Source organism: Pithys albifrons, chromosome 21, assembly GCF_047495875.1.
Source record: "Pithys albifrons albifrons isolate INPA30051 chromosome 21, PitAlb_v1, whole genome shotgun sequence".
NCBI lineage: Eukaryota > Metazoa > Chordata > Aves > Passeriformes > Thamnophilidae > Pithys > Pithys albifrons.
In genome coordinates, this window is record NC_092478.1 from 8,941,766 (window position 1) to 8,967,980 (window position 26,215).

General features: G+C 40.1%; 2 protein-coding genes across 4 annotated transcripts in view; one reads left to right on the plus strand and one right to left on the minus strand.

The window, feature by feature from the left end:
• Window positions 1-8,676, plus strand: ASPA (aspartoacylase). Of its 3 annotated transcripts, none has more exons than XM_071575155.1 (7): window positions 1-197; window positions 870-1,135; window positions 3,486-3,681; window positions 4,874-4,967; window positions 5,703-5,810; window positions 6,434-6,543; window positions 7,091-8,676. In XM_071575155.1, exons 2-7 carry the CDS (start codon window positions 894-896, stop codon window positions 7,295-7,297), a joined length of 957 nt encoding a protein of 318 aa, XP_071431256.1. In that variant the 5' UTR covers window positions 1-197; window positions 870-893; the 3' UTR covers window positions 7,298-8,676. The 3 variants fall into 3 exon arrangements, with proteins under 3 accessions (XP_071431256.1, XP_071431257.1, XP_071431254.1); XM_071575156.1 differs by having other exon boundaries at window positions 873-1,135; XM_071575153.1 differs by lacking the exon at window positions 1-197 and having other exon boundaries at window positions 657-1,135.
• TRPV3 (transient receptor potential cation channel subfamily V member 3) overlaps window positions 8,334-26,215 on the minus strand; it is a 20,588-nt gene continuing 2,706 nt past the window's right edge. The window contains exons 2-18 of the mRNA XM_071575152.1: window positions 24,371-24,493; window positions 21,325-21,429; window positions 20,110-20,196; window positions 19,238-19,395; window positions 18,849-19,025; window positions 18,512-18,652; window positions 18,041-18,321; window positions 17,226-17,402; window positions 15,402-15,560; window positions 14,924-15,025; window positions 14,320-14,393; window positions 13,754-13,919; window positions 13,388-13,454; window positions 12,785-13,056; window positions 11,922-12,034; window positions 11,263-11,333; window positions 8,334-10,661 (exon numbers count right to left, since the gene is read on the minus strand). Coding sequence (XP_071431253.1) covers window positions 10,567-10,661; window positions 11,263-11,333; window positions 11,922-12,034; window positions 12,785-13,056; window positions 13,388-13,454; window positions 13,754-13,919; window positions 14,320-14,393; window positions 14,924-15,025; window positions 15,402-15,560; window positions 17,226-17,402; window positions 18,041-18,321; window positions 18,512-18,652; window positions 18,849-19,025; window positions 19,238-19,395; window positions 20,110-20,196; window positions 21,325-21,429; window positions 24,371-24,489 — 2,364 coding nt within the window. The 5' untranslated portion in view covers window positions 24,490-24,493 and the 3' untranslated portion in view covers window positions 8,334-10,566. The remainder of the gene's footprint in view (window positions 10,662-11,262; window positions 11,334-11,921; window positions 12,035-12,784; window positions 13,057-13,387; window positions 13,455-13,753; window positions 13,920-14,319; window positions 14,394-14,923; window positions 15,026-15,401; window positions 15,561-17,225; window positions 17,403-18,040; window positions 18,322-18,511; window positions 18,653-18,848; window positions 19,026-19,237; window positions 19,396-20,109; window positions 20,197-21,324; window positions 21,430-24,370; window positions 24,494-26,215) is intronic.

The following is a 26,215-nucleotide window of genomic DNA, read 5'->3' on the forward strand; positions in this document are numbered from 1 at the left end:
TTTGGGAAGGAAGGAAAGTTGCTTACTAAGTTTTTTTGGAGGGAAGAACACGACTATTGTCCCATCGTGGTCTAGATCTGTTTCCTTTTTAATAAGAGACTGCAGAAGTTAGAGGGCTGTCCCTGGCAAAGTTGTTTCAATGTTTTAGAGGTCTGTGCTAGCAGATCCCAGGACAGAACTGGAGCCAGGAGCACTGGGTGAGTCGTGGATAAATTGCACTGTAATTTCAGCTGTTATTCCTTCTAATCACTGTTCTTCACATTTATAAAACCAAACAGGTCATACAAGCCACAACATGCTTTGAGGAACTCAGCTGTTCTTGATGTTTTAGATGAAAATACTTGGTGTTTCAGCATTATGTGCTGGACTAGGGCCAGGAGGAGATTCTCATGTTACTGTTTTTGCTCACTTAAAAGAATTCTGCTCTTGTATAATGTAGTATTTATGTAACCAAATATGAGAATACTTGTTACACCTCGTTTGCAGTGCAAAAATATCAGAGATATTTAAGAGCATTTAAAAAGTTTACATTTAAAAAAAGTCTTTTGTACTGTCATTAGCACAGGCTTTTTCTATATGGCACATATTATTAGAGGTTTCCTGGAGAAGTTAACTTTTGAACTGTGCCATAACAGCCTGGGAGACGTTACTAAATACGGAAACCGCAGGGAGGCTCCTTGGGAGGGAGGAGGGTCAGGTTGGAGCTCCCGCCTCGGAACGGGACTCCAGAACTCTTAGGAAATGTTCAGTCACTTTCTTTCACTTCCGACCTAAACAGGCTTAAAGAGTCCTATTGAAAAGACTTTTACTCTTTTTTTTTTTTTTGAGACAGAAGTTTTACTTTTCCATTCCTCTCTGCTTTCCTTCAGCAGCTGTTGGAGCTGCTGCAGAGCATGAGTTCCTCCTGCTCTGCTCCTGCTGCAGCCCCGGTGAGACGGGTCGGTGTCTTTGGGGGAACACACGGCAATGAGTTATCAGGGGTGTTCCTGGTCAGGCAGTGGCAGCAGAACGGAGCCGAGATCCAGAGACCTGGAGTGGAAGTGAAACCCTTTCTCACCAACCCCAGGGCTGTGGAGAAGTGCACGAGATACATTGACTGTGATCTCAACCGGGTTTTTGACCCTGACAGTCTTGGGTAAGAACAGTTGTATTTTCTCTGTTGGTTTTACTTTTCTGGTTTTTAAAATTGAGATTTAAAACTTTAAGGGACTTCCTTTCTGGATTAAATGTTAATGCAAGTTCCACTGCTGTTTGTACTGTGCAATCACTGACCTTTAACCCAAAAAAGCACAAATTGCATGGGGTGTTAACATTGATTTCTATTGCTGGTAGAATGAGTGTCGAGCCAACACATTATCCCAAGCACAGTATCTTGAATTAGCATTAGATGAGCTGTGTTTGTGTAGACTGGAGTATCACTGTTCGAGTTGCAAAGTCATTATTTCTCATGTCTTGTGCAATTTAGCTTTGGGGCTCTTCTGAATACAATTGTACAAGCAGGAAATAGCAGATAAAAGCAATTTAAATGTTAACATCTGAGTATCTGAAAGGAAGACACACAAATCAGGGAAGGGTATTTAATTCCAGTTATGGACAGTAAAGATGAAAACTTGAAATTAGCTAAATTAGAAATAATCTATGGAAAAAGGATAGCCAAAAAAATCTGAATATTTTACCTGACTCATTATTTTAGAAGAAATACAATCTGTAATTACTGTAAGATAGTAACTGATTTTATATTTTTAGTAGGATTTGAAGCTTCTGTGCTCTTGAGACATCTATTCCAGATGCTGTATAAACACTCTTATTCTTGGTATAGTTGTAGGCTGACCAGGCAATTCTGCTTCAGGAAACTCTTAATAGTAAAGGTGAATACACTGAAAAACATACATATTTCATATATTTTGCAAGCATAGTTACTCTTACCCTGCACACCTTTTCATCTGGCTTTTCATCTTGGAATTTTTGTGTTGATAGTTACATCTGACATAAACAGATGTTAACACATAAGTGTTGAGGCCATTCTTTTAATTGTTTACTTAGGGAAAACATACAAACAATGAAAGTGGATTTGTTTGCTTGCAGCTGCTTTGAGCGTAGAACACTTGAAAAAAAACAGATTAAGACACCTGCTGGTTGTATTAATTTTTTAAATAATACTCCTCAGTAAATCCTACGAAGATGCCTGGTCTTATCACAGCACTCCTGACTGTTTGGAAAGCCTTCCCTGATCTCTCTCAGTGTAGAACCTTCAAGATTATAAATTAAGATTTTACAAAATAAGAAAAAGGAGAGTGAAATCCTGTGCTACTGCAAATAGTGGTGAAAATCCCATTGACTTCAATAGGAAGCATAAATTTAAGTCTTATGTGACAAAACCTTGAATTTCAAAGGCAGAACTAAAGAATACAAAGGTAGATTTTGTGATATACAGAGTCCAAAATAGAAAAATGAGCTTTAGGGACCCACAAACAATCTAATCCACCTCCATCACACCAGTAGATCAGCTGCATGTCTTGTCTAATGATCCAGCAGTGGTGAGCCCATAATTTTCCTCAGCAACCTCTTGTTTACCCATGGAATTAGAAAGGTGTTTTGGTAGTATTAACAAAACTTTATGCAACCTAATGCCAGTATTTCTTAAAAAAATCAAATACTACAGAGCTTGAGCTGTACTGAGAAAGAAAACTGAATTTAGTGCAAGAGACTGTGGGTGTGCCTGGGTTGTACTTGGGTGTTTCCCAAGCCTGTCATCCAAATCGGATTTGGTGTCCACAGGGAGCAGGTCTGAGGCCACAGGAGGTTTATATTCTGTTACCACGTGGGATGGATGTGTCTGTGTCAGACCTCAGGGTCCTACAGAGCCCTCACCTTCCTTACACTGAGCCCATTTTTAAAAACACAATACAGGCAGAGTCTCCTGAAATCACAAGAATTAAAACTGGAGGAACAGATTCTTCACTGAGCTTTGAGATTCTTCACTGAGCTTTGAGACTCTTCACTGAGCTTTGAGACTCAAAGCAACAGGACATGAGAAGACAAAAAATAAAGCATGTTACAAAAGACCTTGGGGATGATGTCCAAGGCAAAACCTTGTGGACTGATATCTAAATATTGTCTCCAGGAGGAGGTGGATCCAGGCTTGGAAGTGCTTCAAGTTATTGATAAATTTTTGGTTAGTTTTATGACTAGGGGGAAATTGTGGGATGGAAAGAAATAAAAGAGATGTAAAGAGTCTCCAGCTAAAATCAGATTGAATAATTCTAATACCCTTTGCACAAGACACAATAGTAAGGCCTGTATAACAATCACACTTGGTTTTTTTCAAGCACAAATTCAGCCAATTTTAAGAGTTTGGTAATTAAATAGGTGATTTCAACTTCAGTCAGTTATGGAATTAAAGTAAAAAGAAAAGGCTATACATATTTTGTTGACTGTAAAGCCGTGGAATGAGCTCACTAATTTCTTTGTACTGATATTAACAGCAGGCCAGTGGTGGAAGATATTCCATATGAAGTGAGGAGGGCTCAGGAAATCAATCATATATTTGGTCCAAAAGGCAGTGATGATGCCTATGACCTTATTTTTGACCTTCACAACACCACTTCTAACATGGGTGGTACCCTTATTCTTGAAAACTCCAGGGATGACTTTACAATTCAAATGGTTCATTATATCAAGGTAAAACTAATTTAAATGAACTATTAAAATAGATTATTAGTTGTGATGTTGTATTACTATATATTATTTTGTAGTTTCTTTAAATATAATTTTTTTATTCTGCAAAACTGTTTAAAATATTTAATTACTCATAGGATGGGGGGTTTAATCAGAGATAATTAATAATTTGATTATAATTCAGATTTTAAATCATCATAATCTTCATGTATTAAAATGAGCATTAGTGAGACTGATGGGCAAAGAGGAATGCTTAGAATAACATCCATGAAAATTAATGTAATTTAATCTGCCTTCACACTGCTCTGTCAGGAACTTGGATAAATTTGGGTCACACATGCTAAATAGTTAAACATTAATTTCATTAAATAAAGACATGTGAAAAATAATGAAACTGGGTAGTGACAAATGTTCCCTTCATCAGTATTTATGGGAATAGTGATATGGCTTTAGTTTGTTGGATTGTGTGATCCTGAGGCTGATAAATTTTGGTACAATGAGGTTTGCAAAAGTGATGGTTTAAACATAATATGGTTGAATTCTTGTGACCTGGACAATGACTGATGGAATCCAGGTTAGGCCAAAGGTGGGGAATTTTAATTTATTTTATTTTCCTTACAAACAAGGTCTATTTTAACATTATTTTTTCTTAATTTATATATTCCATTTAAATGTTTCTAAGATATAGAAAACTTATTACTAAAATTATATGAAGAGCAGTGGTGGGCAGTGATAAAGAAAGAAATCTAAAATTACAAAAAAGAAAATTGAAATAAAGCTTAATTCACAATTTGTGACCCCGTAACAAAATCAAACACACATAAAAAAAACCAACAAACAAACAAACAACCCAATCCACAAAAAAACCACCACCAACCCCCCACCTTGAAATCTGCTTTCCTGTGTTTCAATTCTAAGTTTTGGAAGTGCTGAGGATTTTTTCCCCGCTGGCACTTTGGGCCCAGGACTGTGCTCAGTTCTGGTTCAGAGGAGCTGCCTGGCCTGAGTTAATGGACCCCAGACCAACAAACACAGCTTTGTACCTTTTCTAAAGATGTCCTACTTCCTTCAGGGCCTTGAAATAAAGGCAACATATTGAAGACATTGTGTAAATCACTTCTGCATCAGTAATCTTTTGTGGCACAACATTTTAAACCATTTGCATAACAAAGACAATTTGAAACCATCTCCACAGAACGCTCTGGCTCCAGAACTCTGCCCTGCTCTGCTGATCGAACACCCCAGCCTGAAATACGCCACAACTCGATCTGTAGCAAAACATCCTGTTGGTAAATATGAACACTAAAAACTGTTTTAACCCACCATAAATGATCTGAAAATACGTCTGCTTCCAAATATGTTCATTTCATTATGTTGTGATCAAGAGTATCTGTTTGTTTGACAATACAGTTACTGAATTGGATTTATGTGATTATTCATTCTCCCGAAGAGTTCTGATTTACAAAGTCAGAGTTCTGGCTTGCAAAATGCAGAAAGCAGATGGAAATTCTTAAACTCAATTAACCCACTTTTTGCAGAAAAGTATTTATAATGTATGAGAGGAAGGAGGAAGAACCAGCTTCAGAAAAGCAATGTTTGTGTCCTCTGAAGGCTGAAATTGTGGTTGTTAGTCAGGAAGGAACCTCTGGTAAAGGAAAGGGAACTGCTGTTCAGCATGGAAGTGGTGAACCTTTTAATTTATGGGATAACCATAAAAAAGTAATTATTAGTTTGCTTTTCACCCTAAACAATGAGTTCTGTAAACTGCAGCATGAGTGGAGAGGATGAGGAAAGGCACAAGAAATATATGTAGTGACCCTTTCCCTTACCCCCACAGCACAATCAGAAATGTGCATATTAACTGATGCTGATTGCTGAGTTAAATTCCTGTTGCCTTAAAAATCACATAACTGTGCTGTGTAATTCCTCTTGGACGTTAAACCCTGACCCATCAGGTTTTGCTGTGCAGTGTAAGCATGTGATGTGTGACTGCTACATTAATAACCTCCCTTATGCACAAACAGGTGTCGAGGTGGGGCCGCAGCCACAGGGTGTGGCTCGAGCTGATATTCTGGACAAAATGAGGAAGATTGTCAAACATGGCCTTGATTTTGTGCAGCTTTTTAATGAAGGTAATGAGAGTTTATACCCTCCTGTGTCATGTCAGTGCACTGTGGTAAGAGAATATTTTAAATAAGTTGGGCTACAACAATTTACAGTTAAACAGCTGAAAGAGGGGCAGAAAATTGTTCTGTAAAATGAAAGTCAATACATTTGGGACGATTTGGTTAGACCTGTGTACTATCTAAAATATATCCTGACAAAATAAGTGTTTTCAACTCTTCCAGAGTACATTTTGTCAGTGGGTGGTGGTTTTTTTTCTTTTTTTTTTTTTTTGAAATAGAAGGAAAATAAAGCAGAGTTTTGGATGTCAGAATTTCAATTATTGTGCTGGAGTGGTGAAGATTAAATACCACTGAGATCCTTCTGTGTTGTGCAGCACTATCAAGCACAGGCCTTTCATTGATTTCTTCATCTACAAAAGAGATCTTTTTAACTATACAGTGGAAAGTCACATTTCAGCAGCAAATTTAGGGTTTCATATGCCACAATGTGGGACTGGCCCCTCTTTCTGCAACTTACTTTGAGGGGAGAACCTCATGGCTTGAGCCATTCTAAAGAGAATAAATAATGTGTTGTTCTTCTCAATATGCAGTTATTCATTTCAACATTAAATTACACTTATTCTTTCTAGGAAAGGAATTTCCACCATGTACAATCGAGGTTTTTAAAATAATGGAGAGAGTGGATTATCCCAGGAATAAAAATGGTGAAATTATTGCTATTATTCATCCTAAACTACAGGTAAATTCTGTAATAGTTTCTATTTGTGACCTTTTCTATGCATTCTTGTGCTGCTTCTGCTCATTGTTCTATATTTTATTAATAAATATTTAAAATGCCAATATTGCCAGTGGGTTTATTGGATACTTTAGACATTCCCTTATGGTTCACTAAGGTCATACACTATTCAGGAACTGACTTGGGAATCACTGAATCTAAGATACTGAATCTAAAGTGAGTTCTGAACCTAAAACTGAAAGGAAAAGACCATAGGATAGCTTATATTTTAAAAGATAAATCTAATTTTTAATTCTAAAATGAAGATCTGTTTTTGATGAATTGTGAGCATCTGCAGGTTCCTTTTAGTTCCCTCTACCAGTGAATTCTCTACAAGCCTGAAAACAAGGGCCAGACACTCAAAATTATGTACTGAATATAGAAAGGAATTGTTTTAAAAACTATTGCCATAAACTGCAGAAATTATAATTACTGAGCATAAGCTCAGGAATCACATAAAATACACAAAAACCTGAAAGTAAAGATGTTCTTTGTATTTCTTTTCCCCAAGGATCAAGACTGGCAGCCACTGAAAAATGGGGATCCTCTGTTTTTGACTCTTGATGGAGAAGTCATTCCATATCAAGGGAACTGCACAGTCTATCCAACATTTATTAATGAAGCTGCATATTATGAAAAGAAACAAGCTTTTGTTAAAACAGAGAAAATTAAACTCACTGCAAGACACCTCAGGTGCTCAGACCAGAGCACATCTTAGAGTTTATTACACATCTTCCTTTAAAAAAGTGTCTTTCTTCGTGAAATCCAGGGTCATTCAGCAATAATTCATGGAATAAATAAATAAATGCAGAATCTAATTTTAAATTGTAATTTAATTAACCTTGCTGAGCACTTTTCAGATGAGACATACTGTCATAATGCTGATTATGGCTCCTGTTTACTTGTTCTAAAGGACTCCCATAGATGTAAAGAAATATTTTTATGAAGTTTTTATGAATATTCTTATCCAAACCCCCACATTATATTAAAAAACCCTTCAGTTTTTCTATTTTATAACCCCAAACCTTCAATACCCAAGGCTTTTTATAAATAGGGTGATCCTTGAAACTAATTCCTCAGGTAAACTCACAAAATGTGAGAGGAAAGGAAAAACTGGGGAAAGAGAAACAGAGCAAGGGTATCTCATAAATGATATTGTAAATTATATTATATGTGACCAACCCACACTGTGCTAAAGGAGAGAGGCCTTTAGGTTTGTTTTGTTTTTCTTTTTATACTTGCAAAGATAAAAATAAGCTAAAAATACAGGATTTCTGAGAAAAATACACAAAAATGAAATGTAAAGCTATTTAGAGTATGACAAGATTAACTCCAGCTCTTTCTGATTGAACATTGATTTGAAGAGAACAAGGGTTGAATTTCGGAAGTATTGAGAAGTTGGAAATATATTGGAGCAATATTCAACTTCAGAAGAAAAAGATGTGCTTAACCAGTGAAGCTTTAGGAGAAAATTTCTACTGCAATGGAGAAAAGAGAAGTTTACAGCCTTTCAATTTTCCAGATTTATACACCTACTGCTTGTAACATTTTCCAAATAAAATCTTCATCAGCTGTTGTACCCCAGAAGTTTTCAATGAAGAAGGCAAGATTTAAGCAATTACATGTGTTTTGATGAAGAGCAATGCACAAACCACTGCATTGCATCTGAGTGTTTCATAATGGAAAATAAGAAGAATTCCACATGGGGAGACTTTTCAGAATTTCAAGACTTGTTCTGTATCTGTAGAGTGAAAGTCTGTCATAGTAACTGAGAAAGAGAAGAAAATGGGGGTTTAATTTATTTTCTTAAGTTGTTTGTAAGGTATTTGACAATTTGGTGATAGCCATTAAGAACTTTGGATTAAGATACACTAATTAACTATTTACAGAGATTAGTTGTTCAGATAATCCCCATATTGTACCATTTGAAAAGGAATGTCTTCCTTATTTACTACTAAATTTAAAGTATTTTTTTCCTTGTCTTTGTGTTACTCTATGGCAATAAATTAAAAACCGAGGACAATGTTTATTGAATTACAGGTTTTATTCCCTTAATTTAAATAAACATTGTATAAAAAGCACAAAATTTCCTGCTGTAGTCATTATTCATAGTGTAAGACAGGAGACAATGTGTGTGATGTGGCAGAGCTCTGTGGCCACACAAGGAGGGGATTTTCTCAGTAAGAACTTTTAGAAACAACCCCTCAGCTTCTTCCTCAGCTTATCCATTGGGTTTGTACCTGGGACTGGCACAGCACGTCCTTTCAGGGCTTTTGTGCTCTCCCTGTTCCACAGCTACACCTGCAGCGTGGCCTCAGCACTGCACGGAGGTGTCTCAGCCTGTTCCCAGTGCCAACCCTGCCCACAGCAATGTGGTTCAGTCTGTTCCTGAGTAGTGTGAAGAGGTATTTTTTCCTTTGTACAAAAACTGGCACTGAAAAGAGTCCAAACAGAACTGTGGAGTCCTGAGGCAAAATTCTTCGTTGGAAGTTTCGATGCAAAATTAACCAGCAAAGAAGAAAAGTTCTGAGACCACAGGAATTTTAACTTTCATACTCACATTCCCTACCAAGGAAGGCAAACGATGCTCAGGTAATCCCGTGGGCTGTGGGTGCACATAAATGTCCTTCCCCTCAAGTTCCTGTGAAAACACAACTGAAGGTTTCCATTGGGTCCCATCCATGGCAGGAGACAGAGGATTCAGCATCTGGAGGAGGCAGAGCCACGTTCCCCATCCCTGCTGTCCTTCCCTCACGCCCTCCTCTGGGGGAACAAAGTCCTGGGGGACATTTTCCCCACAGCAGGTTTAGCTGTAAAATCCAATGCAATTCTCAGTATCATTCAAACAAAGAACTGAATTCCCCTGAGTTTTGCCTGAAACAGCACCTTTAAAACAGGCACCACATGAATAGAGGTCTGATGAAAAGCCATGACACTGAATACACAGAATGTATTAACTGAAATTTGAAAGTACATAGAACAAATATTTCTTTATATATATATATAAAATAGAAAAAATATAATTCATAGTACTGGGTCATCACAGGTAGTGAAATAAAAAGTGCTACAGAAATGCATTACATTGTCCTCTGAATAAAAAAATATAACACGTCTGCAATTGCATTGCATTGAACTTATTCTGTTCATTTTGGGAAGAAATACTGACATTTTCCTGAAGTGGTTGAATGCAGAAATTAATTCAGAAGAACTTTCAAGGTGATAACTTATTTTATGTAGCAGGATGCAACAGCATGGAAAAGCCAGGGAGGAAAAGTGAAGGCATCGTGAGTGGAACAAACTCAGAAATATCCTCCATCATGAACGATATTTCTGCCCTATTATTTTATGGAGAGATATTTGGACTCAGTAATAAATCAAAAGCAGTAACCACCACATTATACCCTGGGGATGGCACAGAGGAAGACAGATCAGGTGAAGCTACTGGGACCTGAGGAGGCTTCTCCAAGCCTCCAGTAACACTGACAGTGAGTGCAGAAGCTGCAAAGGTATCCAGCACCCTGTTATTTCAAAGAACATACTTCATTTAGTCGTCTTCAGAACTGAAATGCTTTTCTTTTCTCCACGACAAGAACTTAACTTTGTTCAGTGTACAAAATGAGTTTTCTCATGAGTTAGAGATTCCAAAAACCAGCAGATTGGGATCACGATGACCTTAATTTTCCACAAAAGGAAGAAATATCTCACATTTGACCTTTTTTTATCCAGTTAAACATCTAGATCCAAGTTTGAGTAGCATCACATAAACTTGGACAGCAACAGTTTGAGAGGCTCAAAACTGAACCCATGAATAGTCCATTTTACTTCAGCTCAGCTGCCCTGATTAAATGGGTTCAAACCATCAGACTGTGTCACTGAAAGTTTGTTTTTTCCAGCTGGTTACAGCTGTCAAAAACATCCACAAAGCTTCCAGCAGCCACTGCTGATGCTTTCAACCTTCACAACAGCCACATATCAGACACAGCACAACTAAACCGAAGTTTCAGGCAAATCATCCATTTCTTCAAATGTATTCAGGGTGTTTTTGCTATTAGTTCTTGAATTATCTTGAATTTTGCTTGGATCTGCAAAAAAATGCATTGTGAACAAAACAGGATATGGTAGAAACTGTACATGCAAGATCAGAGTTTTGCACATTTTTTTTTTTTGTTAAAAATAAGCATTTTATTGAAACAGCAAGCTGTCAGTTTACTACCATATCTTACACAGAAATTGTTCTGGCTGCCCCTTTTCCTTATTACTGAGCTCATTCTGCTAAGCAATATAAATGCTAATTGGCTGGAGATGAGACTGCAGAGCAAGGCCCAGACCCTCACACGCCCCTGCTGGGTCCTGACTCCCTCTGCCCCAGGGACATTGGGCTGAGCTCGTGGCTCCACAACAGCCCAGCACTGGCAGCAGGAGAGCCTTGGATTTCCTGGTCAAGACTGATGAGGGGCAATTAGTCATCCCATATGTATCACAAAAATACATGTTTGTAACCAAACCTCTCTCCAAATCCTGAAAAATAATTCAACAGCCCTACAATACTGACCTTTAGTCTCTGTAACAAAAGTGTGGTTGAATATCTAGATGATAAATTTATATTTTTAAAAATATAAAACTACATCAAAGCATTTGTAAGAAAATATTTCCAAAATACAGTGTCATAAAACCCCACAGTACCTGTTGGCCCTGGATCTTCATTGATAAATGAAACGTGTGTTTTCCACTCAGTCCATTTCACTTCATTAATCCTGTTTGTATTGTACAGAAGTTGTGTTATTATCATGCCTTGTCTCCCATCTACATTGCTGCACTTTCCTTTTTATTCCTTCTTGGGATAGTCACATTTTACCACCTACACCCTCTTTGCTGGGACTAAAAGGCTGACTGTGCCTTGCAGTGTCCTGTGCTCTGTGAGGGTGGGAATAATTTTGTCTGTTTTATAATGCAACACATTTTGAGTACAGCTTGAAACTCACCTCAAGTATTTTTGATATTCTTTAATATGGTAATATCAAATTTAAATGTAATTATTTTTAAGCTAAGATGCAAAGGAAATTATGACAAAGTGACATTTACTGCAAGCAAACTTGATGCTTGTACATTAAAACCATGTGAAGATGAAAATATGTTTTGTTATGAAAAAATTATCTACGTACAAAAAAAAATCTACATCTTCCCTTTTTTTAAACAATTGGTCACAACAGAATAAACTCCCAAACTGTATTTTTGTACACCTGGTATAATTTGTTGGGATAGAAGAAATATTTTAAAGAGAGTTCTGAGGAGAAATAACCTTGGAGCAGAATTGCTAGCACAGCATTCCAGCTTTGCCTTACCTTAAACACACCCTGGTGTCATTTTCAGCCACTTTACACCGTTCTCCCAGCTGGAATTTTTTCCTCAAACATTTCGGTAAGAATTTTTCAAATTCCAAAATAGTTCTGGCTCTCTATGGGCAATAAATAGTAACATGAGTATGGTTAACAATATCCAACATGTAGTTGGCAGTTTCATTACAACATGTCAAATCTCCATCCCACCATCCACAACCAACAGCAAATAATGTGGCTCATCAATGATAATTTGGGATGTGAACATGGGGAAGGTGGTGAAACACCACCCTGGTGGCATAAGCAGGGGAGTAAAATTCATAAAGGTCTGAGACAGTGCAGGGGTGGCAAACCTGAGCCATAATATTACCATTAAGATTTTTGTTAATTCTGAAGTCATTACAATTCTCTAATACTGAAATTAGAGAAATATAAATATACAAATAGGGATTATCATTGTTAATACCTGACCCATTCTGCCAGCACCAGTTTCCATAGGTACAGCTCAGGAGCCTTTAGCCCAAGCATCTCTGTTTCCTGAACACAAGATTCCAGCCCAAGCATCTCTGTTTCCTGAACACAAGATTCCAGCCCAAGCATCTCTGTTTCCTGAGCACAAGATTCCAGCCCAAGCATCTCTGTTTCCTGAACACAAGATTCCAGTCCAAGCATCTCTGTTTCCTGAACACAAGATTCCAGCCCAAGCATCTCTGTTTCCTGAACACAAGATTCCAGCCCAAGCATCTCTGTTTCCTGAACACAAGATTCCAGCCCAAGCATCTCTGTTTCCTGAACACAAGATTCCAGCCCAGGCATCACCGAACATAAGATTTTAGCCCAATGTACTTCACTAAGACTCCCAAACAAACCTGGAGTTTCCAGATGTGCTCACTCTCTTTAGAAATGTCTTCCACTGTCTCTCCCATCAATGCAATCAGCATGTTCAAGAGCAGAACAAAAGTCAACACAACAAAAGTTATGAGGAGCAGAAGAAACAGGACAGGATACTTGGAGTTTTGCTGGATCTCCAGATCCCCCAGTCCCAGGGTGAGCTTGAAAAGATCCATCAGCACCGGACCCAGACTGCTGTTGGAATGACATTCACCGTCCTCTTGGCAAGTCTCAATCAATGCAGCAAGAGCTGAGAAGAAAGCATGAGGAAATGTCAATCACAGTCATGCTTTATGAACACATGGCATTTATCCCAAAGAATTCAGAGTGCACTGGGAAACAGCCAGAGCTGCCCAGCAACACACAGAGGACAGATTTCCAGAAGGCAGAAAGAGCCCACGTCCAAATGGAACTGCAGGCAGTTGAGAGAGAACCAAGTGTCTCTTCTGTTCACATCTAAACTTAATATCCAGAAGAAACCCCAACATGAGCTCTCATCATGAAAATAGGGTTCTTATGAATAATAATGCTAAAAGTTTTACTCACACAGGGCATCAGTGCTTTTCTCCAGTAATATTTACCTACGCCAAATCCCAGCAAAAACACGATATAGACAACTAAAAATTTTATCACATCTTGCAGGATGACCTAGAAATTAAATGAAATAGATATCAGAAATGAGGACTAATTTTATGATTATGAATTCTGCAGGGATGGAGGTGAGGCACATACTAAAATACCAGACTGCTTTCATTGAGTGAACTGGTTTACTCTCAGTGAGAAACCCAAAGGTCTGGTTTTTGTCTCATGCCTCAGAGCCTGATGTGTTGTCTGAGGGAGACCAATTCTGTACAATACAGACACAGCATTTGCTGCAATTAAATTGATTTGGATTGTAAAACAAGTGAGGGTCGTAAGGGAGGAAAACCAAAAGGAAACAAACTTGCCTTTTGAATCATCACACTGTAAATGCCCATGGACTGGAAACCTCTGGTGAAATAGAGCATATTGGCCCATCCAAGGGCCATTGCCAAAACAAGACACACGAGGTGTTCTTTGTAGGAAAACAAGTACAAAAAGACAGAGAAGATCACAAGCAAAGCTTGTATAAAACTGTTAAAAAACAAACATATATGTAAAAGAGAAATTACTAGCACAAAACCAACAACATAGTGGAAAAATCAAGATGACTTTGCTTTTTATGCTTCATTTGTAATTTCATATTGCTTTGTATTCTCCCCATGGACATTTCCATTATTTTTATCAATCAAATGGATCAGTAGAGGCAGTGTAAGTATCTTAACATGTAAGGATTATATTGATCAAAGTTTACTTTAAGTGAACTGTTCTCCCCAAAACATCACAGAAAAGCTGCAGGTCAAATTACAACCATCCCTCTCAAACTGATAATCTGGAGAAACAGGTGAGCATCTGCTGCAGCAGCACCTTCTCTGTGGGCATGAGATAGAGAAGCATTTCACAGAGAACCAAATGGACATGTACACAGACTTACAATGCAAAGTGGAACCAGGCATCAGAGAGAATGGACTGCAGGTCTGAGGGCCTGAGCAGAAAGATGGCCACACTCTGTGCAGGCAGATAAATAAAATACAGATGTGGTAGTAAGAGCAAACAGGCCTCAAAATCTATTCAAAATAATTTTCTGATAAGACTGGAAAACTTCTGGATTTCTTTTTTTAAAGAGTTGTAATTTCCAAGTTTAAAATCCTGTCCTCTCTGGCATAATTTTACAATTACTGGGTTTAATTAATTGCAGTATATGGCAAAATTTTACAATTTTTTTAACTCTCAGAGGTTCTAATTTAAAGGTGTCCTTAAAGGCAGCAATATGACAGTATCAATGTTATACAAATATCAATATTTGAAAGGAAATGTGAAAGGAAAACAGTCCCATAGTTGTTTCACAGAGCAATACATGTGTATTCAAATGTATAATTAGGGTCAATATACAAGTGATACATTGTGCCAAAGACTTAAAAAATAACACATGTCAAAGATTCCCCACTCATATTGTGGATGTCAATAATATCAGCAGCATATTCATAAATCTAGAGCAGTTCTTTAGGTATTTATATATTTGTTAGCAAAAGTCTTACCTCTTTAATGGCTAAAAATATTGCTCCTACCATGACCATCACCTGCCCTGCCAACTGCAGCCATCCCACGCCCCGTGTCAGAGCCAGGGGGTAGGGGGGAGCCTGCAAGACACATCCAAAATGAGACACTCAGTGTCACCTGATGGCTGAAAGGCAAAGCCACAGGAAACCTCCCCACATGGAACTCCCTGAGTGCAGTTCCTTCCTTTGCAGGGAGAGTTTTCTTCAGGGTGGATTTCCAGAATTAGCCCCTCTCCACTCTTTATATCATGTGTTTGTACTTTGGGTCACTCACACAAGATGCAAATACAATTATCTCCTCTTACTGTTCTTCTTCCTTCCCTGCTGTGGGAGAGCCTGGTCTCCCTACAGACAAATTCCAGTGACTGCTGCTGGTTTAGCATTTTAAGTACAATTCAGGCAATACTACTGCATTTAAAGTCAGTAAAATTTGGTGAGGTGCAGTTGCTCTACTTACTTCATTTTCATTAGGCCTGTGGTAGGAAACTAAAGTTAATGTTACGTTGTAGAGGAAATAAAAACAGCATGACATGAAAAACATGTGTCTTGCAAACTTCTTCCATTTCATTCGCAGGAGGGAATTCAGAGGCTCCAAAGTCAGCATTTCATGACGATTCTGCAGGGGGGATAAAACCCCAAGAAAAAAAAAACAATTAAGACCTGGATTTGAGGCACATATTTTGTGTATTTCCTGCAGATCCCTCCCTTTCTGTGCCCAGCCTGACAAGGCTCAACAGGACACTCCCAACTGGGGGGGACCTGCCATTCTCTGCCTGGGAAATTATGATTGAGCTCAGACTGGCACCTGGACTTCTGGCCTTGCTTCCCACACAAGTTTCATGCCAGTATTTGAATTCAGCAAGTGCAAAATTCTGGCTTTGAAGAGCAATAACTCCTGAATGCATAAAATACATACCAGTTAAGTAAAGTCTATTTGGTCTGACCAGCTTGGCCATATTTATATGCAAGGCAAATTAATGCTTCTCATGGAGGAAGAGACATTCCCAAAATGCCTAACCCATGTTTCAGGAGCTGAATATATATATATGTATGTATATGTATATATATGTATACACACACACATTTATACATATAAATACATATATATACACATATATATACACACACAGAGAATCACAGAATCATAGAATGGATTGGGTTGGAAAAGACCTCCGAGATCATCAAGTCCAACCCTTGGTCCAACTCCAGTCCCTTTACCAGATCATGGCACTCAGTGCCACGGCCAAGCTCAGGTTAAAAACCTCCAGGGATGGGGAATCCACCCCCTCTCTGGGCAGCCCATTCCAATCCCTGAGCACTCTCTCTGCAAAGAAGTTTTTTCTGCTCTCCAACTTCCATTTCCCCTGGCAGAGCTTGAGCCCATCGTGCCCCCTTGTCCTATTGCTGAGTGCCTGGGAGAAGAGACCAACCCCCACCTGGCCAGAACTTCCCTTCAGGCAGTTCCAGACAGTGCTGAGGTCACCTCTGAGCCTCCTCTTCTCCAGGCTGAACACCCCCAGCTCCCTCAGCCTCTCCCCACAGCACTTGTGCTCCAGTCCCTTCTCCAGCCTCGTTGCTCTTCTCTGGCCCCGCTCCAGCCCCTCAATCTCTTTCCTCAACTGAGGGGCCCAGAACTGAACACAACACTCAAGGTGTGGCCTCCCCAAGGCAGAGTCCAGGGGAAGGGTCACTGCCCTGGGCCTGCTGGCCACGCTAGTTTGGATCCAGGCCAGGATCCCATTGGCCTTCTTGGCCACCTGGGCACGCTCTTGGCTCCTGTTGAGCTTCCTGTCCCTCAGTCCCCCCAGGTCCCTCTGCCTGGCTGCTCTCCAGCCACTCTGTGCCCAGCCTGGAGCGCTGCAGGGGTTGGGGTGGCCAAAGGGCAGGACCTGCACTTGGCCTTGTTGAACTCCATCCCATTGCAATCAGCCCATCTCTCCAGTCTCTCCAGATCCCTCTGCAGAGCCCTCCTGCCTTCCAGCAGGTCGACACTCCCTCCCAACTTGGTGTCATCAGCAAATTTGCTGATGATGGACTCAATCCCCTCATCTAAATCATCAATAAAGATGTTAAACAGGACATATATATGTGTGTGTGTATTCACTTAGAAATGACAACCTACAGAGATATAAACTTTATCTTGCTCCTGATACAAAAACTGAGGGTCAAAAATTACTGTTTACTTTTACAAGTAACTCAGTCGACTATATAGACTGACACATCTGAAATGAGTGCACTGCTAGAAAAAAATAGATCTGTATTTTAATAATAGGTAACTTACACCAATATTTGTGTTATAGACAATGATTTCCAGCACTGAGTTGTCTGCAGTGGTGTCCAGTTCTGTCAGGTCGTAGAGAGAAGACTGAACAGGACCATAAGCCCAGTCTGTGAATTTTCTTGACAGACTCCTGTTTGGCTTCTCTCTGATCTCTCTGCTCAGGATGTACTTCAGAATCTAAAACATCAACAGGCTCATTTGCAAGCAGCTGTGCTGTTTGGGGGAAAGGACATGCACATCCATGCCCAAACCCCCACCTTTTACCCATCACATTTTGAGCAAGTCAGTGCATTCATAGGTGTGTCACTCAGTGAGGGGTGTTGGAGATGAAAGACCTCCATGAAGTAAATACAGGTGTTTAATGCTCCCAGATTTCCTGTCAGAGGCATTTTTCTAAAGGATAAAAGCACATTTTTCCATGTGTTCATTTATGTCTCCCTTTATCCATTATTTTCTAAATTATCCCACTGCCATTTTTGCACAACAGAGTTGATCTGTGAAAACCAAGTTCTACAGCAGCACTTCTGGTGGTTTTTCTGAGCTACTCAAAGACTGTGAAGTGTGGTAATAAATGCAGAATTTGAGTTTCTGTACAACAGAAGGGTTTGCAAAGCTGCTTTTGAACAGCATGAGTGTTTTGTACAGAGAGGGGAAGTTACAGGAAAACCTGCAAGGGTAGGAGCAGCATTGCAATGAAAATATTTGTGTTTTAACCCAAATTAACTCACCAATCACTGACACAACAGCATAACCAGCCTGAAAAACAACGTGCCAGAGCACTAGTTCCTCTCAGATGCTACTGCAGTAATACCCACCTCTAATTTCCCAGTTTTTGCAGCTAATTGTAGTGGGGTCAAACCCTCCTTATTCCTCGTAGTTTCCAAATTTCTGTCTTTACTTTTCAACAAAATCATATCATACATTCTGATTACAAAGTCATTCTGGGTTTTGGAGTCCTCTGCCACAGTAACCAATGCATGGAGGATATTGTTTCCTCTGGAATCCTGAGATGAAATGTTAGTCCTGGCGTTGTCCATCAAGAGTTGGATTATGTCTGGTTGGTTGGTACATGCAGCCAATGCCAGAGCAGTTTCACCTATAAAATCATAAAAAGCAAGATGTGTTCTTGTTTAATTACAAGCATTCAAATCAGATTATAAAACAGTGACTGTGTTAAGACTCCCTATATATGAAAGCACATATTGATTGTATTGAATTTAGCTCATTTTATAAAAGCTTTGGGTGCTCCTTCTTAACTTTTCCAGAAAGATCACATTGCCACTTACCAAAATAAAAGCCTTCATGTTTATGTTTGGGATTAAAGAAAATGCCCTGGGCACGGGCATTGACATCAGCCCCTTTCTCTATGAGGCTCTGGGTTATTTCATACTGTCTCCTCTCAATGGCAATATTTAGAGCTGTCTGGCCTGGAACAACAGAGAGGAATTTAGTGTTGAGTCTCTTAAACACATTCTGAAATATTAGTGATGTTTCACAACAGGTGGCACCAAAGAACAGAAGATGGTTTAGGAATTTAAACCATCATTAGAACATCTGAGGAAAATATTATTCAATGGGTGTATATTTAACCATATACCTGACACTGGTATCAGGTGGCAGTACCTTTATATGCCTCTTCTGTGTATGCTGCATTGATAAATCTCTCCAAAATACCATTTTCTTCTGCAAAGGACAGGAGCATATTCACTACCTCGTTTGTGTTCTGGTTGATGTTCAGCAGAGCTTTCATCAGACAAGTTTTGCCTGTGTCTGAAGCTGTGAATTTTTTCATCAGATAATCTACAAGAGTGAATTTTGAGATCAGGTCATTGTTAGTTGTTAAACTTCTGCTGAAGGTTATACGTGAACAGAAATGATTTGCCACTGCTTGTCCTGTTGGACATCCCAGTGCTGTAACTCCAGCCAGACCCGAATCCATGGGAAAGCAGAGGTCATTCCCAGTTTGAGGCTGCTGGAAGAGCCAACACTGCCCCAGGGAGCTGCAGCCTTACCTGGCACAGCGATGTTTGTGCAGTTGTTGCAGCGCTCCTTGAGCTCCCCGAGCAGCGTCTGCAGCTCCTCCACGTTCCCCTCGGACACTGCCCGGAACAGGTAACGCTTCAGCTTCTTCCTGGCACTGCTCTGCTCCGGCCCCTGGGACATGTTGGCACTGAAGTGGAAGAAATGATGAAATTGCTGATCCAATTTATTAATTCTCATTTTATTTGCTACATAAGAGGGAAAAGAAATACAATTACTCGCCTCAGACAACACACACTGGCCCTGCCTGAGCACACTCTGGGCGTGGATCTCTCAGATTCTTATTTGCAGGTCAGTGGCTACTGAGAGGGGTTTTATAATGAAACAGCACATTTCTCAAGTGTTTGGCTTTGTGTTTTCACCAGCTGACCCATTCTTCTAGAACAAAGGCTAAGAAATACCCCTTTGATCTGCCCACAGCTCCCTGACTTCAGTGCTGAGGTTGCTGATGCTGCACCACCCCTCTCACAGCAGAAGACAGTTTTTAACCTCATTTCTCACACCCTTTTCCTGATCATACATTACTGTGGAATCAATGATTTAATGTTTCCCCCCAGTCAGAAATACTCCCAGGTCGTGCCTAGCTGTGCATGGCTTGTAGGTCCTGTGTTGTCATACAGGAAACAGACTTTTTATAATGAAGAATCCTCACACTATTTATGAGATTTGGGAACAGCAGAGATTAGAGTGGCTTATTTCAGCATTTAATTATTGAGGAATCAGAGATGTATGCACACATAGGACCTTTTATTCTTAAACATGGCAGGCAAAAGAAGTAATATCTACCCTATCGCAGACTTAATCAATTGAAAATGTGCTGAGACATGTTCCTGTCTCCACCCACCAGCAACTGTCCACGTTGGGGCTGTATTCAGTGGCATCATCCTGAAGGGACTGGGGGGAATCCATGTCTTCACCATTTCCAGATGCACTAAGGAAAACAGAAAAGCATATGTGATAACATATTAAAAGATATTTTAGCAAATTGCATGAAGAATCAGTCAATGGGAGGAAGCAGTACCTGCAGCAGAGCTAAACCAGTCTAATTTGAAATAGGTAATATATTTAGAGGATTTCAATGGCATTGGTGTTTTGTAATTCCTGTACATAATTTCCAGACAGTCCTAAAAGCAGATCAGACTTTAAAGCTCATTATAATTTTTCTTATTTGTAGTTTTGTTTTCTGTAAGGTTCAGATTTGATGAACTACGTCTGGTTAATAATTTAGAGAATCTGAACTATTAATTATTGACAAAGCAGATTCATGGACAGCAATGCAAGTGTCCAGAACTGCTCTGCTGGTGGCCCCTTCCCTTTGAAATGAAGTTGGGAGCTCAGAGTTTGTCTTAGTCCACCTGCCACTGCTCTGTAGAAAACTCAGTAATCTGGGACAAGGCAGGTGTGACTGGTGCAGGTCAGTCCCTGAATGAGAGGCAGAAATTTGGATCCCTCTCCTCTGAGACCAAAATCAGACTGGCAGCTCTCCCAGAAAGCTGAGCAGACTCATCAGGCACAAAACCCTTTGGTCATTCTGTGCTTGTGCCAGATTTGTTACATATTTCCCTTACTCATAATTATTGCCTGTTTGCACCTCACACATCTTTAAAATGAAGTGCATTCGTCCCAGTCAGAATTTTCCTCTACTCATTCAGCATAAGTGGCTGCTTTAAATATTTCAGATTCAGCACTTTCATCTTGTTTGATTGTTAATGAGCAACAGAGGGAGGACGTCAGCACCCAGCTGGGAACAGGGTTTGCTAAATTAAGCTCTGGAGTTTGTTCTAATGTATCATTAATAAGAGGCTAAGGTTAAAAAAGTACTGGCTTTAAACTTATTCAAAACTGAGGCCTGATTTATTCCCTGTAAGTGACAGCAGTAGATCAATTCAAAGATAACTCTGCTGATCAACAACTGTCTCCAGTGAAGTTCTGTCATTGAAGTGACCAAAAAGTCATGTGAAATTCTATCTCTGAAGTCTAAGGAGAAATAAGGAGAAGCTGCTGGGAAGAAAACAGATATATTTGCAGTGTGACTCCTGCAGATGCATCTATAACTTACCACGGCCGGATATTTGAATCCATTGGTTTGGAAAACACGGGGGGAGACGTGTTATTTGGGCTTGCATTGCTTTCAAACCCATCAATCTCCAGGAAAAAGTGGGAACTGTTGGAGACAACGGATGTAAAAAACTATTAGCAATGAAAGGCAAGCCCTACCACAGACCAAGCAAAGCCCTACAAGTCCATACCCAGGGCAGGCCTGACAATCTGCTCTGGCATGACACCCAACAGGATCCTGCAAGAGAGGCTTATCTGCTTTCCCCTGGGGAGATCCCAACCTCCAACACTGTGCCCAGCTCTTTCATGCTGGCAGATGGGCACAATTCCCAAGATATTTTTAGAACATATGGCATCAGATCCTGGCATGTCTAAGCAGCAGCTCCAGCAGGCCTAGAGCAGCCTGGCATCCAGCCTGGCATCAGCCCCAGTGCAAAGAGCCAAGTGCCACCCAGGCACTGCCCAGACACCCCTGTGTGCCACACACACAAGTGCTCTTTAATCCACTGCATCCTACTCCCTGTTCCTCCAGCCAGGAGCCATCAGGATGGATCATTTCAAACCCATCAGCAGAGAGAATGATTAAATCAGAAAGTTTGAAAGGTCACATGTTAAATGACACCAGGCATTTCCACCAGCCAGGACTGAGTGTGTCCTCCTGCCAGTCATGCATGACATGTAACTATTTTCCCCCTATAATAATATAAATTATATATATGATAGGTACAGTAACATATATAATTATTATATAGTGAAATGAAATAAAATGTGAAACAATGCAGAAAAGGTAACATGAAAAGAATAGGAAGATTTCATCCTTTAAAAGGCTGCAGAGTTGAGAGGCAAAAATCAATGGCTTGGTATTACTTGGACCTCACTAAAACATTGCTGCAGTTCACCACAGACAGAGAAGTTTCAGTGGTAGATGTAGGACTCCCACAGGGCCTGTTGTTCAGAAACTGTCATACATTTCTAAAAATGTTCCAGTAGTCACCTGGAAAATGCTTCCAATTCATGTAAAATTTATGGTTTAGTCCATAGGGCTTTGGGTTTTTTTAAACTGCACCTTCCCCATGGAATGCTGTTGAAATAAAGTACATGTACTGATCCTAAAATGCAGTGTATTATTAGGACACTGTTGAACAACCTGCTGGTATTTGCTAAAAATAGCATTATCTAGTTAATCTTATTTTACAATGGCTTGGTGATCCAAGTGTTAACTCACTGTGTGTATTATTTAAGTTTTTATGACCTTTACCATTTGAGATGGACCTGTGAAGATATTCTAAACAGGCAGCAAGTAAAATGTCACTCCTGGTTAGCAGGACTGTCCCTGAAACTACCTGGGCAGGAAAACCCTGACAGAACCAGGACCATTCCTTGTGCCAGTCCCTGCTGCTTCACTGAGGTCTGGACTTGGCTGAGAGACTATGGAGGGGTGGCAAATAATGTGGGTTCCTCCTGCTTTTTTACATTCCCTGACTATGGAGTGTAGGAGCTGTCCCAACAGGCAGAGCTCTGTTAGAGGCTGCCCTGAGGCTCCCTAAAGCCAGAAGTGCCCAGGTATGGGCTTTGCTGGACCTGCTCCCCTGCCCTTGGCTCAGCACAGGAGGGGACAGTGCTGGTGTGTCCCAGAGCAGCTCCTGCTATCCCACAAGTGAGCCTGGGCAGGTACAGCAGCCATGGAACTAACCCTGCTCTGGAGGATCCCAGACCTCACCCACCCTGGCATGTGGCTTACCTGGGGATATCATGGAGGGGAAAAAACAACCCCCAAAGCCACCATGCAAGCCAGGTGGACAGTTGCCAGCAAATACCCAAGTGCTTTCGTGGCCCACAAACACCAGCAGCCTCCTCCCAGTCTTCCTGTACTTAATTATACACTGTTAGTCCACCCAGATTCCACGGCTTCAAATGGGAATGAATGTCCTTGTCTTTCAGGAAAGTGCATTTTTTTTTTTTTTGCCAGGACATTGTGTTGAGTGAGAGATGCCACCCTGGGAGTGCAGCAGCTGCTGGTGGTGGTGGCACAGTTGGAGGAAACGTTTTGAAGCAACAGAATAAATCAGCACAGAACATATAATTAATGGGACATGTTAAACCCCTGCATTAAAATTCACGTGCTCTCAGTGCTGTGCATTACAGGAATGTTGTGGCCCACGCCCTGAGCTCTTGGTGGAGGGGTGGGAAAAACCCCAAGGTTGGTGTTACTGAAGCCACAGCCCTGAATGTGAGATAGGAGGTAAGTAATTGAGGGTTGGGTTTGGCAGGGGTTGTTGTAACTACACCATCCTCCCTGGAATTGCCCCTTTTTGAAGCACGGGGTGTATCATGGAGGGGGGGTTCAGACACCCCATCTCCCCCAAAGCAACCAAAGAGCTTCTCTTTTGGAATTTAATGACAGAGACAAATTGGACCACCCAGGCAGTGGGGCTCAGATAACTAATGGCACAGTCTCTGTGAAAAGTGATTCCTCTGATTATTAAGAATTATAAATGTCAGAACAGCCACAATTGCCTGGGCCTTCAGAGGTTCAGAAATTGCCATAATAACTAGTAATTATCCTGGGGGAAAAGTTTATGAATGAAAATTCATCCTCACTCTACAGTAACTTAGTTGACTTCAATAGCATAGTATCAGGTAGGAATTACAGCTTATATTTCCCCAATCATATTAAATACCAACCCTTAATGCCTTTATTAATTCCATGATATAAATTATGAATGAAAGCGAATATTTTATAAAACAATGAAGAAGTCTTGTTAATCAGAATGGATCAGAAACCGACTTTAAAGAGTGGTGTGTGAGCCTGATGTCTCTGGGAGAAGGGTTAAATATTTGTCCCATTAGGGCAAACACATCCTCTGTGTTCCCAGCTCCCCCATTTATAATGACCATAAGAACAGTTTTGTGAAGATCTTGTGCTCAGAAGGTCCCTCTCGCTCCTATCTGCAGTGTCAAAGCTGTTAGTGGCATTTCAGTGCAAATATCTACTAAAGGAGATAAACCAGGGAGGGTCAGTGGTTTAGGCTGAGCTGGAGTCCTACCTTTTCTTTGTGGGAGTGCTCTCAGTCACCTTTTTCTCTTGCTGATTTGAAGGGGGAATTCCAGGTGGATTTGTTTTCTTGCCCATTAGTGGAGCAATTTCGCTGTTATCTTTAATCATGTTTCTGCAGTAGAGACATTCACAGTTACTTGACTCTTGTTCACTTGAAGGAAGTACAGCAACCAAATTGACTGTTTTCACAATAATATTGATTGGGCTTTAAGTTTTTCACTTTTCATTTGTTAAGCACAGACACACCACTTCATGTATCGAGGCTGGAGGGTTTTATACATGACACTCATTAAGTTTCATTCTAAGAAAAGTGCCATTAAAAGTGGTCCCAGAAGAACCAGTTTAATTTAGGCACAGGCTTAGGAAGGGGGTCTGTCAGTCACAAGAACAGTGGATGTTATTCAGAGAAACATAAAGAGTCCATGACTTCTTTAAGTAGCCCTAAAGTTCATGAATATTTAGTTAATCTGAGTAGTCTGCTCTTGTCCAAGATAATTTCAGAAAAGTGGCAAATTCCAGAAAAAATTCAGGAAGATCTGAGCAACAGATACAACGTTTGAAGGAAGGTTCCAGACACCAAGGGCAGTGGATACAAAAATCCTTGAAACTTTTCACTCCATTAGAATAGCAGAAGTAACAGGCTGGATCCAATGCCCAGACTGAGCTCAGTTAAACCATCACATGGATAACACACCCAAGATTTTTGTGTCCTGATGACATTTCTCAATATTTCTTCAGGAAAAAGAAAAAAAAAATCACAATTCTACTGGATGGAAGTGATCAGCACCACATGACACAAAAGGATCTTAATGCACTTTACCTGCTTATGAACACCCACAGCATGAATTCTGCAAGTAATAATGAATAACTATCTCCCTGTTTCTCAATCTGGTACTCAAGGGCATCATTTTAAATCACTCAGGATAATTTGAAAGCGAGAAGGTGAATTCAGGATACATTAAAATTCACTGAATGTAAAACCAGGAACATTTATGAGGTCAGGGACCCATTTCCAAGGAAATCAGGGGAGTGCCCTCCATACCCAAAGACAAATGGTAAAATAATCTGCCTTCAAGTTTGAACAAAATGGACTACACATTTTTTTTGCTGCTACTCCACTTTCCTTAATGTGCACACAAACCTTCTGCTCCTGCCACAGTGCTGTCAATGTGCCTCAGCACCAGGATTTCTTCATTACAGGGATATCAAGATACAAAAAAGCAGATTGTGAAGTGTTTGAAAAGACACCTGGTGTGGGAGAGGAACCAGGAATATCAACACATCAATACTTGAATGAAAGTCTACTAATGCATAAACAGCAAATGTTTAATTATGGGAATTTTCAATCCCAAATGCAGAGAACTGAGAACTTACAGGGCCAAACACATGTAAGTGCATCAGTAGCTTTTTGGCACTAAATGGAATAGGAATTTGAAATACTGGAAGGGACTCCTCACCTTGCAAATGTTGGCCTGAGAAACAGGCATGGAAATAAATGTCTATTGTGTTTTCTCCCATTGGTAGTTGTGTTCTCACTAGTGCAACTTGGAAACATGCCCAGTTTGAACTCATTTCCTAAGAATTCACATCACAACTCTCGTAGAAATAATTCATGAAGGGAGAATATTCTTTACTTAGTGCACCTGCATACAAAGCTTGGTGAACTTGGATGTCACACAGTCGAGGCAGACAAGGGGATTTGTCTGTGCATTGGAAATGCAATTCATGTAGTCTCCAGACACATGTTGTGCCAGTGAATACACTGATAAGCATTTAGTCTTAACACAGCTAAAACAAATGACTGCTGTCCTACTCAGTTCATAAATTATTCTGC